The sequence below is a fragment of the Rhinopithecus bieti genome, unplaced genomic scaffold (assembly GCF_001698545.2).
Source record: "Rhinopithecus bieti isolate Rb0 unplaced genomic scaffold, ASM169854v2 scaffold_2314, whole genome shotgun sequence".
Classification (NCBI taxonomy): domain Eukaryota; kingdom Metazoa; phylum Chordata; class Mammalia; order Primates; family Cercopithecidae; genus Rhinopithecus; species Rhinopithecus bieti.
This window is the reverse complement of record NW_016803781.1, coordinates 2,148,556-2,165,527: the sequence shown is the minus strand read 5'-3', so window position 1 is coordinate 2,165,527 and position 16,972 is coordinate 2,148,556. Positions and strand designations below refer to the sequence as shown.

Sequence of the window (16,972 nt, the reverse complement as noted above, 5' to 3'; positions counted from 1 at the left end):
GTTGTCCATACAGACCAGCCCCTGTACGGACAGAGTGGGTCAGAGAGCAGGAGCATGCAGAAGAGTAAGGAGATGAGAAGATGCGCAGCATGATTAGACATCATGAAGTGAATGGGTCTCTAGTACTGGGAAGAGCCCTTTGGAAGAGGGTGAATCTGAATGCCGAGTCCACCCAGGGGGCTAGTACTCATGGAGTCAGCCAGGGTAAATAGTGAACAAGAACTAACACCAGCGTGTGCTTTGATTAGCTATTGGGCAGTAAAGACTTTCCTGAGTGCTGGATTCAAGTAAAGCTTGGTGTTTAGTCAAAATAGGTGAGGAAGTACTCAAAATGTAAGTGAATAGGTGACTGTGTTCCAATAAAACTTTTTCCCTGTACGGAAACATATTCCCTTATTTTCGGGATTAGAATGTGAACATCTTTGGGGGCCATTATTCTGCCTCCCACAAGGCCATTCACAAAAGCTGCTTTTGTTCCGTTGTAGAGTCCTTTTCTTCAAAGGACCAGATAGTAAATATTTAGCCTTTTCATGCCATATTGTCTTTGTTGCACTACCATTATGGTGCAAAACAATCACAGACAAAATCTCTATTTATAAAATAGATGGGAGGCTAGAATTGGCCCATGACTGTTGTTTACTGACTTTTCTTCTGTTGGATTCACCAAGCATTGTCTGAGAACTTCTGGTCTGGCTGAGCTTTGGGGCTGAAGGATGAATAAGACTTGTTCTTGGTCCAGAAGGGGTGTTGGTCACTGCCTGGTGGGAACAAATGCATGTAAATAGAAACCCCCAGGGTGACAGACTCTTGAGGGTGGGAGCCAAGGAGCAGCAGGTGCATCTCATAGAGGAAACAGCTAGATCTTCTAAAAGAGGAATTGTCCAGATTACAGCAGAGAATACTGAGAAGCCCCAGTGTGACGATCCAGATTAAAATGATGTCCTAGGTGTCTGAGGTTTGCGGTTTGGCTGTCTGCGCCCACCCACTGAACAATTGCACACTGGTTAGGAGCATGAGCTTAACAGGCCTGGGATCAAAAGTTGTGTGACTTAGACAAGTGTGTCCTACCATCTCTAAAATGGAGACGCATGGGGGAAGTAGATGAGATTGTGCGGGTAGCATATTTGTTGAATGGAGGGATGCTTTCTAAAGAATAGCTACCATCGTAATTAGTATTGGAGTTTCCCACAATGCCCCGGGAAGCTGCCCTGCTCCATCTCTGATTTGCTAGCACTCACAAAGAATATACAGCAAATGCCTTGCTTGTTAGCAATAACAATGCTATTAATAATAGCAGTACTAGTTGTACTAAAACAAGAGTAGCCGTAATGGTTGCTACCACTTAATTAGCACTATCTATTTGCCAGGAACCATGCTGAGATCTTTACAAGGGTTATCTCACTTACTCTGCTCCACAGCAGAGCCCCATTATTTGTCACATTTTAAGAAGGAAGAAAGGAAGCTCAGGGAGGGCAAGTGACGTCCCTGAGATCACACAGGGGCAAAGGTTGGAAGTGGGATTCACACTCATGTCTGTCTAACATCAATAACCATGTTCCCAAGCTCCTGGCAGCATGAGGATAACACACTCTTTCTTGTGCCTCTTACTAGTGTCCAGACGGCAGTGGATTGTGGCAGCAGTGGCAGAAAAGAGATGTAAGTTAACCCCAAGTAGAACCGAGCAGCTCACAAGAGGGAGCCCCTGGCTCTCTCTGTCCAGTTTGCAGAGGGAACATCCATGTGCACTTAGAGAATTATCAGTGATGCCCATGAGACTAATGCCTTCATGGTCACAACATATAGCACTAGGGACATAGTATTGAACTGCCCTAGTTCTTTTAGACAGAAAGAAGCCTGTGCCTCCTCATGCCACGGGTCCTCAAACACCTTCAATGGCTCCCTATTGCCCCAGAATAGACTTTGTATTCTGCACATTCAGACCCTTACTTTCCCCTCTAACTGTGATTTCTGGTTTCCATATTGTTTATGCCCCAGCCATTATGACCTCCGTACCTATGTGCATGTGATTCCTTCCACCCAAAATTCCATTCTTCCATCCCTGCATAGCCAAATGCTAACCTTCAAAGAAGATGGAGCTCAACTTTCACTACTTGATGTCTTTCCTTAGGCTTCCACGAAGCAAATCAAGGCTCCCTCTTTGAAAGAAAAAAATTATTAATGCTTTATAGAGGCATAGAGGGTAGGTTTTATTAGAACCTACCATTATTAACGCTTTGTAGAGACAGAGGGCAGGTTCTAGTAAAACCTACCCTCTATCCCTCTATAAAACATTAACAATTTAAAAAAATTTTATGGTTATTTATAGAGATGGGATCTTGAGGACAGGGTCAATATTAAGTTCATGTGTTCAGCTCCCTGGTGCTTGGCATACAAGAAGCATCCTATTAAAAAAACTGTATATATTATAATATATATACACACATATACACACATATAAATCATATTAATATACAAATATACACACATATACACACACATATACATAATGTTGACTGAGTATATCAACTTACATGGTCTCATTGAGAACCTATGAGGACCCCCTCTCTGTGCCACTTTCAGAATCAGGGGACATAAAAGTAGAGTCCCTGTTTATAAAGATGATCCAGCTAAGGTAAGGAAGGAGTTAAGACCTTCACACTTGATATATTCCTTGAACATATCAAGATCAATGCCAAACTTTACTCCTAAATTGGAGAGACCTCAACATTTGTATTGGAGTGTGTATCTTCCCAAGAACAGGGCCATGATTAATAGCATGGGCATTGGAATAAAAAGGAACAGGGTTTGCATCCCAATTTCATCATTGACTAGCTGGGTGAACTTGGCCAAGACCCAAATTGGCCTCTCCAAATCTCAGTAATTCCATCTGTGTAACTGTGGCAGCACTGGCTCCTACCTCTCTGGGATGGTGAGTGAGGTTATGCAGGTATATGACTTAGCACAATGCCTGGCTTATGCTATGGGCGAATATCTAATTATTGCTGTTACTATGGTTGTCATCGTGCTGATGGTGTCCTGCAATCTTATTCTAGGGATAATGTCTCCATCCTCAGCTCCCAGCCAGAGGGCAGCCTGCAGTCCTGGTTGAGCTGTACTCTGTCCATGGCCACAGATACTATGAGGACTCCTTCTCGACAGTCAGCCACCAGCAGCCGCATCCTCAGCCCCAGGTAAGAGTATCTCCCTGCTGCCTCTGGATGGCCAATAGCTTGAAGAATCTCAGACTTTGAAAGTTGTTGTTCAAGTCTTTCATTGTCTCTGGCATAGGTAAGACCAAGCATGGTCCTGAAAGTCTGAAGTATAACTCTGCCGCTTCCTAGCTTTGTGACTTTAGGCAGATCCCTTACCCTCTCTGAGCCTCTACTTCCCCATCTGCAAAACATGGAATATAATTTTATTTACTGATCCAAATGGTTGAAGCAATGAGGATCTAATGCAGTCATCTCCAGAGCATGGTTTTCCAGATTTTTAAATAGTACAGGGTGAACATTTTAAAAAATAGTAATAGTTGTTATGGTTACCTTCTACTTAAGGCACATCATACTCTTTTTTCCATTTATGGGTAATTACAGGTTCAAAAAATTTTTAATAAACATATTCACTTAAGTTTTTTTTTTAATGAAGAGTCATCATAAAGAAGTTGGGCCAGAGGATTTATCATCTGGAGATTTTAGCTTTATTTGAATTTTAGCTTTATTTTTAATTTTATAATTTCCTTACCACAGAAAGGGATGAATTCAGGTGTGGCCTGATACGGAAGCGTCACAAATCTACAGAAGTGCCAACAATAACCGCCTCCAATAAATGGGCCTTTGAATTCCCCCTTAGTTGCACAACGTCTATCATCCATCTTCCCTCTTGCTTTTCAGCTCCATTTCTCTGAGCTCACTTGGTTTCCCTTTTCAAGGGTGGCCCTCTTGTAATTAGGAGTTAATGGCCATAAGTCAGAAATTATGATTAAGAGATGCATAATTAAGATGAAATGCACACAGTTTTTGTGAACAGAAGGACCAATGTGATAAGACTGGAAAAATCACAGATTCACAGAGCAAACCTAGACAAACCCCTTCCTGACTCAAAGACGTGTTTGCTTTGATGCAGGGGTTGTCTTTACAAAAAAGAAGGGAGTGGGAGTTTATGCTAACCTTCTGGGCATATTTGGCAAATGGCAAATGTCTGGTGCATGTCTGCAGGATAGTCTTAGGCTGAAAGACTTGATGCAGAAAATATCAAAGAGTGGCTCCAAGAATGGGGTGTTTCTGGGGAGCTAATTAAAGCAAGATTATCTGATTGCTGCTCTTAATTAAAAACAAAGGCCTGTATGAAGAAGGGAATTGTGTCCTCTGTGAACCCCAAACTATGAGGACTTTATCTCTTCTGAAAACTAAATGCCTTTGCTTTAGCCTGTCTGCCAGTGGCAGCAGGAGAATTGGAGGCAGCCAGAGAAGAATGCTCATTAACATTATAACCAAGTTTCATAATTATAATCATGTTAGGATGGATGATAAGGATCCTAACCCATGAATCGTAGCCTCATCTAAGCTGTTTGGCACCTGTTTGAATGGGAGATGCTAGGGTATGATGGTTTTGGTGCAGGATCTCAAGTCAGATCTAGATTCCAATTCTTTTTTTTTTCATTTGCTATAAATGTTTAAGATATAATTGATGATTGTCAAATAACAAAAAGTAGGCACTTTTTACATTGTAATGGCCCATTGAAAAGTTTTAGAGTTGTTATTCTATACAGAGATTCATCTTTAATCAGTGTTCTGGCTGCTTCCAAATTCACTGAATTCTCTAGCACTGGATTAGAAACCATAATCTATAGGAAAACGTACATAATGAATAGTTTTCAAGTAAACTTTTGGAACAATAAGACAAAGCAGTACATATAACTTTCAATAAGCATTTCAAAACGCTTACTATGTATGGACCCGGACATAGATTAAAAAATAATATTCCAATTCTTTATTTGCATATCTGCAGCAGTGAGATTTTGGGCAAGCTGCTTAACTTCTCTGTTCGTGTTTCCTCCTGAGTAAATCATAATTGTTGTCAGGGGCAATGTGGTGATGCACAAGCCACTCTTTACTCAGAGCCTGGCACCTAGAAAGAGCTAAAAACATTAGCCATTTGAATCAGCATTAGCAACTATTTGATGCCCGGAGGAATCCCAGGAGGTAGACTTCACTGTCTGTCTTCATGTTACGGAAGAGAAATCTGAGACTCAGAGAAGGGGGAGCAACTGATCCATGCATAGATGGTCTTACAGCTCCTGCAGCGGGCCCTCAGGCAAGGTGAGTCGGTCTTCAGCATCTCCTAGAGAGCCCCATCCAGAGTCTCTTTCCCTTTTCTCTTCCCTTTCCCCTTCCATGTCCTTGGGCATGTTCAGCTGCTGTTTGGAGTTAATAGTGCTTGCACCAAGAACAGGGAGGGGGCAGGAGGCAAGGCAGATACTTACACATCTGTAAGAAGGGATTTCTTATCTGTCTTCCTCATGGCCACATCCCCAGGGTTGGCTCACAGTTGGTGCTCAATAAGTGATGAATGAATAACTGACCACAGCATCAAAGCTGGAGCAGAAATATTAACTGTGTTTGGTCACAGCTCAGCACTGATTGTGGTGCAGAGAGGGTTGGTAGTTCACTCAGTAGCACAAAGTAGGTAAGTAGAAGAGCCAGAATTTGAACCTAGGTTGGAATCCCTCCAAAGCTTCTATTTTATTTGCCACACTCCCACAGCTCTCTGACATTCATCCAGGAGGTAGGTCACTCACCTGGTAAAGTTTACTGGAAAAATCTGACCTCTGTTTATTAATACTAAAACTGCCTAAGGATTATTATTCAACCTTCAGTGTTCAGCCAAGACAAAGTATCTATTGAGTGCCAGATCCTATGGCATTGAGCCCTAAAAATTTTGAACCCCTTCCTTTGAATATGTTTACAGCTCGAAGACTCAAGACATTCTGAGTTGCAAAGGACCACTGGGATTGTCCAGCCCAACTTGCTCAGTATATAGATGGGAAAACCTGAGGTCTGCAGAGGAAATATCTTATCCACATTTATAGTATGAACTGACCCAGAGTACAGGTGTCTTGACTTCTAGCTCTTTTTAATTGCACAAGCAATCTATGAATACTTCCTCTCTTAAAGAACTTAAAATATACCAGAAGGCTAAAATCCTGTTTGCCACCACTGCAGTCTTACGCTTCCTTCTCAGAAGGATTCATCATCTTCAGTTTGGTGTATATCCTTCTATATCTCTTTCTCTATGTATATACCATAAACATATACATGTACTCGTAGCAAATATGTAGCATATTTGTGGGATTTTAAAAAACAAATTATATAATTATGTGTTATGCTTTTCATAAATTTTTACAATTTACTTCTTTCCTTCAACAGTACACCTTAGAGCTCTTTCCTTACCGGTATGCATAAGTCCATCTCATTCTTTATAATTCCTGCACAAGCTGCCATGCTTTATTTAACTATAGCATCCTTATTTCAATTTTAGGTGCTTTCCAGATATTTGCTATTAATTTGTCAAGTTTTGAAAAACGCACATCCTTATAAACATGAGTAAATGATTCTCTGGATTGAAGGGCATTTGCATTTTAACTTTAATAGATGTGAGTGTCCTTTCTGCTAGGAGACTGTATCATAGTAGAGAACAGGACTCCTATTTATACCTGTTCCCATATTACCTGGTGCATATTCCTGGAAGACCCAATAAATGAGCCTCTTGGATATATCCCATTTGACTGAGAAAGAAGGTCACTCTAAAAACAGAAGAGAGGGAGAAAACAGTCTTCTGCCAACAAAATAAAAGCATTCCCCACATTATTTATAAGGGGATGTCAACTCAAGAGAAATACACCTAAAGCGTTATGATTTACAGCCCAGGAATTGCGCTGCTGCCACTGATAAATGCAAGCGCTTCTGGAGACGAAGACACTAAATTACCTTTGTGGCCACAGAGAGGGGGTTTATGGGCTGGGTGGTAGCAGTCACACTTTGTTCAGGAGTTTCTCTTAACATCTGGCCGCAAGTGGTGCCTGGGCTGTCCAGGGGCTGGCATGCTCATGTTAGTCCCTGCTGTGTGCCTGGCCTCTCCTTCTCGCCCTCCTTCCACTGCTCTGTGGACGAGAGTGCGAGGGCAGTGAGGCTCTCCCAACTTCTTCTTACCCTTAAAACACATTGGGCTTCCCGAGCAGGGTCTAAGCCCCATTTCTTTCTAGATCCTCACCCCAAGCCCAATAAAACCCCAGCCATGGTCACTCACCCTGTTCTGCAAGGTCCACATGCTGACAGGCATGATGACCTAGCTAGCTGTAGAGACTGCCAATGTCTTGTCATTGGGCAGTTGCTGTTCTCATTTCCTGGGCAATTATTCCAAATCATCCCGACTTCCTTGTGATCTCTCCCCATCACTCTCAGGAGGCACCTCCTCTCCTGTTTCATTCAAAGTAAAATAATAATGGCTTTGACTTCTGCTGTGATGTGTATGCATTCATCTCTATCTGCCCCCGTCTTCCCTCTGGTCTCAGAAGATGAGGTCTAATCCTGTCCTGTCTGAAGCTAATGGAGATCCAGGTCTTCTTCCTCCTAAAACACTGTGATTCATCTGGTGTCACCTCTGTCTCCTGTGTCCTCAACTTTCCTTGTTTTACTTCTTCCCCCCAGAGGTTATAAACACCTGAGGTCCTCCCCATCCTAACCATGTCCTTGTCCCTTACCCTGCTGTCCTATTGAGTTACTGCTTTTCCTTCCTTTTGATTCGAGCCTCTCAGACATGTTGTTAACAGGTACTATCTTCACTTACTCCACATTTATGCCTCAATTTACTGCAGCCCAGAGACTGCCCCGCCACTCCACTGAAACCCTTCTCACTGTGTCAGCAGCTTCCAAAGACACAAATCAGGGGACATTCTCTAGTCTTTATATTTTCCTGGACTTTTCCCCACTGTTGAACATTTCTTGGAACTCTATCTGCTTGACCTTGACAAGATTTCTGTTCCTTGGTGCTCCTCAAACGTCACTTCCCTGTTCTTTGCCTGGACTTTATCTCCAAATGCCAGGGTTCACAGGTTACTGCCCTCACCTGGCTGTTTCTCTCTCCACCTGATAGCAGGCAATTCTCCTTCTGTGATTTTGGCTCTGCAGCTGTCAGCAGGTGACCCCCAAATACAGACGAACAGCCTTTATATTCTCCCAAGTTTTAAATTTATGTATCTTATCTTATTGTCTACATGGATCACCAACCAGGTATCTCCCTGATGTTTTAACTCAGCATGTCCAAGAGGAAACTCATCCCACCCCACCAGCCCTGTGTTATCAGGATCATTGAGTGGTTCTGTCATTCATAAAGCACCCCATGCTGGAGCCCTTATTATCTTACGTTATCATTCCCCTCTCTCATCCCCATATTCAACGAATCCCTAAGTCTTGTATTCTATCCCCCACCCAAACAAGTACTCTTTCTGCTTCTCTCCATCCCCCACTGCCAACACCTTTAAGTCAAGCTACCATAATTTTGCTCCTAGACTCTGGTAAAGACCTTTCAAAACCACCCTCCTTTAGTCCATCCTCTATACTTTAGCCGGTATGATTCCTCTAAAAGGAAAATCTGGTTTCAGTGGCTCCTTATTGCCTACAGTAGGGGTCAGCAGACTCCTGTCCACAGGCCAAATCTGGCCCTTGCCCTGTTTTGGTAAATAAAGTTTTATTGGATCACAGCCATGCTTATGGTTTTTTTGAAAAAACATATTGACCATGGCTGTGTTTTCACTGCAGTGGCAGAATTGATTAGTTGCGACAGAGACCATATAATCCACAAAGCCAAAAATATTTGCCATCTGGCCCTTTACAGAAGATCTTTGCTGACCTCTGCCTTACAAGGTAGGAGTCAAATGCCTTAGCCTGGCTTACATGGCCCTTCATGATATAGGTCTTGCCTACTTTGCTGATCTTATTTCCCTCCTTTTCGTCACAATTTGTACCCCAAATGGTTTGTAGCTCTTCTGCATGTACTATGCTAGTTTGTAACTCTAGTCCTTTGTCTGTGATATTCCCTCCGGCAGGAACACCCTTCCCATGTTTCTTGTCTCCTCTTAGTCATCCTTCAAGACTCAGCTCATGCGTTGCCTGCCACAAGAGCCTCCCCGATCTCCTGGTGGGTCAGGTGCCCCTCTACTGTTATCTCACAGAACTCAAATCTCCCTCTCCCATAGCATCGTCCATATTATGTAGATATAATCTTGGCAAGGTGTCTGCCCCCTTCATTAGGCTGTGAGCTTCTTAAGGACATAACCCTTGTCTTTGTCCTTCTTGGACCTCAGCACCTAGTACAGTGCCTGTCACATAGTAGGTACTCAATAAATGCTCATTGAACAGATAAGTGCCCAGTGGATTGAAGTCAGATGGCTTCTCATCAGGGCAATGAGACAATGTCAAGAACCCCTGATAGATTTGCCAAATACATTAACTGTCTCCTATCGCAGAACAAGTTGTTGGAAACATGAAGCAGAATTGATGAATTATAATGAGAATAGAAGCTCTGGGGTTCAGGCCCTCGGAGTGCAGGTGGAGGGCAGAAGCATGTGGTGGGTGGTGGGCTCAGAGAGTTCAACAGGGCCTGACCAGTGGGCCTGAAAAACACACTCCAAGAAAGTAAAGGATAGATCTGTTTTCTAATACAACCTCTCCTTTACTAGTTCCTGACTATGAGCAAGTTACAGTCTCCGAGTCTCAGCCCCTCCACGATTAAATAGGCTTTAATAATGTTCCCTTTGCAGAGCTGAAGAATTAACAACTGAAGCAAATTAGCACTCTAGAGTACCTAGTGGAAGGCCTGCCACCAAGTTGGTGTTTAATAAGCAGAAACTCCCTTCCATCCTCTGTCCTTCATCCCAGAACAGGCCAGGTGACGCTGCTGTGCGGAGGCATGTATGCTGACAGGCAGGACTAGGGAAAACTATGACTGGGTGCTCCACATGCCAGAGATTGCAGAAGTGGGCTAAACTCACAGCAGAAAACCATGAGCACAACAGAAAACCTCTTGGCAGTGAAAGTGGAGTTTCAGTGAGCTCAGTTTTAAGTATGTTACATTTCGTGTGTTTAGGGACATCCAAAGAGAATTGTCCAGAAGCTTTTTAAACTCTGACCTGGAGCCCTAAGGAGGTACCGAGAAACCTCTGCATAATGTTAGGATTCTTATGAGTGTAGGTGACGTAAAACACATCAACCTGGCTAGAGTAAGAAGGAACATTGATTGTTTCCTGTAGCTGGGAAACCAAAAAGGAAAATCTAGCTTCAGGCATTGCTAGATCCAGGAATTCAAAAATGAACATGGGGATTTTGTTCCTCATCAGCCTCTCTGCTCTGCTGTCTTCTATGTTGGTTTCTTTTTGGGGCAACAAGATGGCGGCCAACAGCTCCAAATTCATGCCTGCACCATTCTGAGTCCAGTAGTAAAGAGAGCTTCTCTCTTCTTCACAGTTTCACAAAAAATGCAAGCCTGAGTGAGCCTGAACCAGTCATAATGGACAAGGGGACTGAAGGAGCCTCTTACCTTTGACCTAAGTCAGTCTTTCACCTGGCCCTTGGAAATTCGCGCCAAACCATGAGAACATTAAGGGAGGAGGGGTTCCCCAAAGGACAATGAAGGGCCTTACCTGAAGCAGGAGAATGAAACTTGGTAGATGAAAACTATAAGCATAGAAAATGTTTTCCACCAAAGGGGAGGCTGAACTACAGGAACGGGCAAGACTATGAAGACAAAGAACGGTAGGGAGGAAGGAAATGTATTCGAGTGTTTGGGGTCCCCATTCAGTAACCTTGGGAAATCCAACTAAAATGGTGTATCCTGATCAGAGACTTTATTTATCCCTAAATTTCAATGGCCAATCCATCACCACATAATTAGTAATGCTGTGCTTTGAATTTATTACCAACCCCGGCTTTCTACTGTTGCTATTGGACTTGTACCATATTGCAATGTGAGCATGGAGATTATTGTATAAATTATTCTCACTCACATAATCATCGTGATTTTAATTACTGTGTAATCTTTGCTAATTACTGTTGTATGTATCATTTGCTTTGGTGACGATTTAACACAACTGCTTTTCGTTTGGCTAAAAGATGGCATTACAACTTTTCCTTTTTGCAGGGGAAAATTTGCTTTCTGTAAACATTTGCAGCCCCAAACTTTTGGCTTGCAGTTCTTCATTTAAAAAGAAAGATGCAGACCCTACCACCACCCCTGTTTGTTTTTATTTGGGATAAGACTGGTTTGAATAAGTAAAAAGGTCTAAATTACACTATATTGTCTTTAAAAAAAAAAGTTGTGTTACTTTCAAAGAAGGGCAATTACTCTACTACAGACAGGAAGCCAAAAATGGGTCATGTGAGGGCTGCTTAAATGAGTAGATAAGACTCGTTTGTAATTAGTTCATTAATTATAGATATGTGAATAAATAGTACTTAGCTTTAAAAACAGCTTATTCCCAAAGTGGGTTAAGCATCTGATGCTAATCTTATTTCAATAATACATTTATTTACTGGTCTCTGCATTCTTAGAACTGGAGCTCAGGATAATTTTAATCCATCCTGGAAACACTTAATGAATGGGCCTCTCATGAATATGGTTTTATGTCTTACTAGGACATAAGGAGTATTTTCAGTTTTATTAGTATTAGGAAGATTAGTGGAAAAGATGTTGAAACTGAATGCACAGAAATATTCAATGCAAACATATTAACCATGGACCAAAGGCCTGAGCAAGTGAAACCAGGTGAAGTCTGAATGTAGGCACCGGATTTATCCGTAGGACCCAAATCCTAGACAAGTATTTATAGGAAGGAAGCCTGTTTCCTGTCTGGAACTCCAGGTCTTGGATGGTAGGTCTGTGGACCTTTTAGAAAATTTGAGACTCACCTAAGCTGCAAGTTTGTAGAAAACTATTTGGATACATCATTGATGGTTCAGAACACTCTTTTAAAATCTGTGATTCTCTGATTAAGCTAAGGTTTTGTTACACAAATTTACCATTGAAATATGTATACAGAAAAGTGGGTCTTGAGGAAATTTTCAAAAAATTGGTCATGCGTAGTTCATTTGTAATTACTAACAAAATCCACACTGGACCATTACAGTGCCCCTACAACTTCCTTGTGCTCATTCAAGCCATCACCTCCTCCTTCCTCAAAGATACCCACCATCCTGACTTCTAACACTGTATATTAGATATGCCCCTTTTTGAACTGTGTAAATGGAAGCATCCAATATGTCCTCTTTTGTGTCTGGCCTCTTTCTTTCAATACTATGTTTTCAAGATGCCTCCACACTGTTGCATGTAGCAGTAATTCATTTATTTTCATTGCTCTATAGTCTGTAACAGTGGTTCTCAACTGGAGGCACTTCTGCACCACTACCCACCTCAACAGGGGACAACTGGCAATGTCTGGAGACATTTTTGACTATCTCATGCTACTGGCATCTAATGGGTAGAGTTCAGCGATGTTGCCAAATATCTTACAATGCACAGGACAGGCCACATAGAATTATCGGGTCCAAAATGGCAATTATACCACCACTGAGAAACCGTAGTCAATAATATGCCATGTGTGAACATAGAGTAATAATTAATTCTATTATTAATAGACAATTAAGTTGTTTATGGTTTCCCATGATTATGAGTAGTATTACTGTGAACAATCTTATACACATCTTTTGTTGCATGAATATACAGATTTCTGTTGGGCATATACTCAGCAGTAGAATTGCTAGGTGTTTTTTCAGCTTTGGTAAATACTGTCAAAACAGTTATTCCAATTTATGTAACCATCATCAGTGAATGAATGTTCTGGTTGCTCTAAATCCTTGCCAACGCCTGGTTTTGTTACTAAAAAAATTAGCTATTCTAATAGGTATTAGTAGTTTCAAATTTTGGTCTTCACTCACATATCCCTGGTAAATAAACCTTTTTATATGCTTATATCTTCCTTCAAATATCCTCTTTAATGAAGTGTCTGAGAAAGTCTTTTGTCCATTATTTTTATTCTTCTTTGGTTATCCGTCTCTTTTGTATTGATCTGTAGTTCTTTATGTATTCTAAATGCATGCCCTTTATAAGGTATGTGGGTTTTCTTCCACTCAGTCACTTGCCTTTTTCACTCTCTTAATGGTTTATTTTTATAAGCAAAGTTCTTAATTTTAATGTAACCCAGTTTATAATGTTTTCCTTTATGGTTGGTACTCTTTATATATTGTTGAAAAATTATTTGCCTACTTTGAAATCATGCAATATTTTCTTAGTTTTTGTAGACATTGTATTGATTTACCTTTTATATCTTGATATACAATGCATCATGAATTGATACTTATTTGTGGTGTGAGGTAGGGCTCACTCTTTTCCATATAGATATCCAGTTGGTCTAGCACATATGTTTTAGAGAAATGATATTGTCCACATTACACAACAGTATGAATTTGTCATAAATCAAGTGAACTTATGTACATAGGTCTGTCTCCAGACCCTATTCTAGTTCACTTTTCTGTGTGTCCATCCTTGAACCAATATAGCATCTGGAAGTATAGGTTCTCCATCTTAATTCTTCTTTCAGGTCAGCAAATGACTCTCAGGGAAATGCCACATCATACTGTGTTCACCTTCAGTGTATTTCCCTCTTTCCAGGATTTGGCCTTTGAGTCCTGACTGCTTTGATGGCTTTCCACTGTCCTTAAGTTTGAATTCTACTTTTCTGGCTTTCCAGGTAGCTCTGATGCAAGCTACTATATCTGGAAGCTGAGAGCTGAGCTAGGCTTTTATTCTTTTATGTAAATAAACATTTTTTTTTTTCTAATGTACACTTCCACCAACAGTGTATAAGCATTCCTTTTTCTCTGCAACCTTGCCAGCACCTGCCATTTTTTTGACTTTTTAATAATAGCCATTCTAACTGGTGTGAGTTGGTGTCTCATTGTGGTTTTGCTTTGCATTTCTAATAATCAGTGATGTTGAGCTTCTTTACATATGCTTGTTGGTCACGTGTATCCCTTCTTTTTAAAGTGTCTGTTCATGTCCTTTGCTCACTTTTTAATGTTTTTTTTTTTCTTGTACATTTGTTTAAGTTCCTTATGGATGCTGGATATTAGACCTTTGTCACATGCATAGTTTACAAATATTTTCTCCCATTCTGTAGGTTGTCTGTTCACCTTATTGATAGTCTCTTTTGCTGTACAGAAGCTCTTTAGTTTAATTTGATCCCACTTGTCAATTTTTGCTTTGGTTGCAATTGCCTTTGTCATCTTCATCATGAAATCTTTGCCCGTTCCTATGTCCAGAATGGTATTGCCCAGGTTGTCTTCCAGAGATTTTATAGTTTTGGCTTTTACATTTAAGTATTTAATCCATCTTGACCACTGTGGAAAACAGCATGATGAGTCCTTAGACACCAAGAGCAGAAATACCATTTGACCCAGAAGTCCCATTACTGGGTATACATCCAAAGGAATATAAATTGTTTTACCATAAAGACACATGCATATGTATGCTCATCACAGCACCATTCACAATAGCAAAGACATGGAATAAACTTAAATGCCCATCAGTGGTAGACTGGATATAGAAAATGTGGTACATATATGCTATGGAATACTATGCAGCCATAAAAAAGAATGAGATCATGTCCTTTGCAGGGACATGAATGGAGCTGGAGGTCATTATCTTTAGCAAACTAATACAGGAACAGAAAACCAAATACCACATGATCTCACTTATAAGTGGGAGCTAAATTATGAAAGCACATGGACACATAGAGGGGAACAACACACACTGGGGCCTATCAGAGGGTGGAGGGTGGGAAGAGGAAGAGAATCAGAAAAAAATAACTAGTCGGTACTAGACTTAATTCCTAGGTGACAAAATAATCTGTACAACAAACCCCTGTGACACAAGTTTACCTATAGAACAAACCTGCACATGTACTCCTGAACTTAAGTTTTTTTTTCTTACTTTCTATGCCTAGGGAAACATGAAGTTTCATTCATATTTTCTTCCAGTCCTAACTTAGTGAATCTACCACCCCCTCCAGAATGTAAGTTCCCTGAAGACAAGCACTGTTCATCTCTGTGTTGACAGCATCTGTCATTATGACACTCAATAAATGATTCAGGATGGAAGCAAGGAAATATTAATGGACGCATAATTTCCATTCACTTAAAGCTGCATCTTCATGGGGAACTGGGAGCTTTTATGAATTAGTCTGAGATTTTCTATGACTATTGCCATTTCACCATACTCTGGTGAGGCAATGTCTCTGCATGGAAAGTGAAGGGATGCATTAAATTCGCTTAAATGTGTTGAATCCAAATTGAATCTACAAGCCAAGTAGATTTTAATTACTCTGCAAATCTAGAATTACGTTCTTCAAAACATTGTGAAAATTGTAGCAGAAGGTAAAAGACTCGAGTTGTAGAGCCAGTACTTGCACCATCTCATCAGAGTGTGACTTGGGAAGTTCTATTCCCTTCTCTGTTTTTCTAGGTGTAGAATGAGGGGTTCAAACCAGATGAGGCCGCAGCTCCCTCTCGATTTGTTATTCTAGAAATTGATCACATCCTGTAGAAATGAAACAAGGCTCTTGGCTTAGTGTTAGAAATATGGAGAACTCACTTTAGATTGTGTACTGGAAGTGGATTTTCAATTTTGTTTTTCAGCCAGGAGAAGTGGATGTGACTGACTGGTGAGTGGGAATACTGGGTTCTGCATTATTCAGCCCTTTGCACATTCTTTCCACAGTTCCACAATCCCCCATCTTTGTACTCCTCCATTCCTTCATTCTTTCCATTCTATAAGCTTTCTTTGAGGCATTCCTGATATTGGGGATTCATAGAAGAAAGACTTGGTCTCCTCCAGAAACTAACAGTCTTGCTGGGAGATACAAATAAGTAAATAGATAACAACAGTACAGAGGGGGACACAGGAGGCTGTGGGAGCCAGGAGAGGCCCCAACCCAGGCCAGAGGGCGGAAAGACTTCCTGGGGAAAGCTGCAGTTGGGCTGAATATTAAAGGGTGAGTGAAAATGTTTGTCTGGTTTTTCTTGAAATATAGAATCATGGTTTATCAGAATCACCTGCAGAGTGTCAGTTCCTTCCTCTCTGACTCCCTCCTAATTCTTTCTTATTAGGCTAATATTCCTTCCCCCCTCCCTCCCTCACCTCCCTGCCTCCCTCCTCCCCTCCTTCCTCTCCCTCCTCCCTCCCTCCTTCCTTCCTTCCTTCCTTCCTTTCCTTCCTTCCTTCCTTCCTTCCTTCCTTCCTTCCTTCTCTTCCCTTCCTCCTCCCTTCCTTCCCTCCCTCCCTCCTCCTTTCCTCCTTCCTTCCTTCCCCTCCCCTCCTCTCCCCGCCTTCCCTCCCCTCCTCTCCTCTCCTACCTCTTCTCCCTTCTCCTTTCCCTTCCTTTCCCTTATGAAAACAAGTTGACAACATCACAACAGCTCTCCTTAAATAATTTCACATCTTTCTTCTAAGAAGGACATTTTCTAACGTATCACTATCACACTTAGGAAAATTAACAAATCCATAACATTATCCATATTTATATTACCCAATTATCCTCCCATATACCCTTTTTGCCTGTTCAATTTTTCGTATTATTAACGTCTTGCATTACTCTTCAGTCTCTTTTAAATGAAAATGATCCCCTTATCACTACCCAGCTCCAGTTTAACTGTTTTATTTTTTTTTATTATTTTATTATTTTTTTTTTTGCAGAGGGTAGAGTTCCAAGGGTGACTTGAATGGGCAACTCTATGCAAAAATCACTGACCTTAGTCCCTGGTACCCAGTAAGAATGTGTGGGTGAAGTCAAGCCAAATTCTGCTGAGCCACAGAAGGCATGGAGGCAGGTGTCCACTCAGGGCAGCTCGATGGATTGGTTTGTAAA

The 16,972-nt window shown here is 41.2% G+C and overlaps 1 protein-coding gene across 3 annotated transcripts in view; it reads left to right on the top strand.

The window, feature by feature from the left end:
- MYO18B (myosin XVIIIB) overlaps positions 1-16,972 on the top strand; it is a 289,444-nt gene that overhangs the window by 259,385 nt on the left and 13,087 nt on the right. For 2 of the 3 annotated variants that reach the window (XM_017853159.1, XM_017853151.1), the window contains exons 40-41: positions 1,612-1,656; positions 3,054-3,191. In XM_017853159.1, the coding sequence (XP_017708648.1) occupies positions 1,612-1,656; positions 3,054-3,191 (183 nt within the window). The remainder of the gene's footprint in view (positions 1-1,611; positions 1,657-3,053; positions 3,192-16,972) is intronic. The other variant, XM_017853143.1, reaches the window with a different exon arrangement.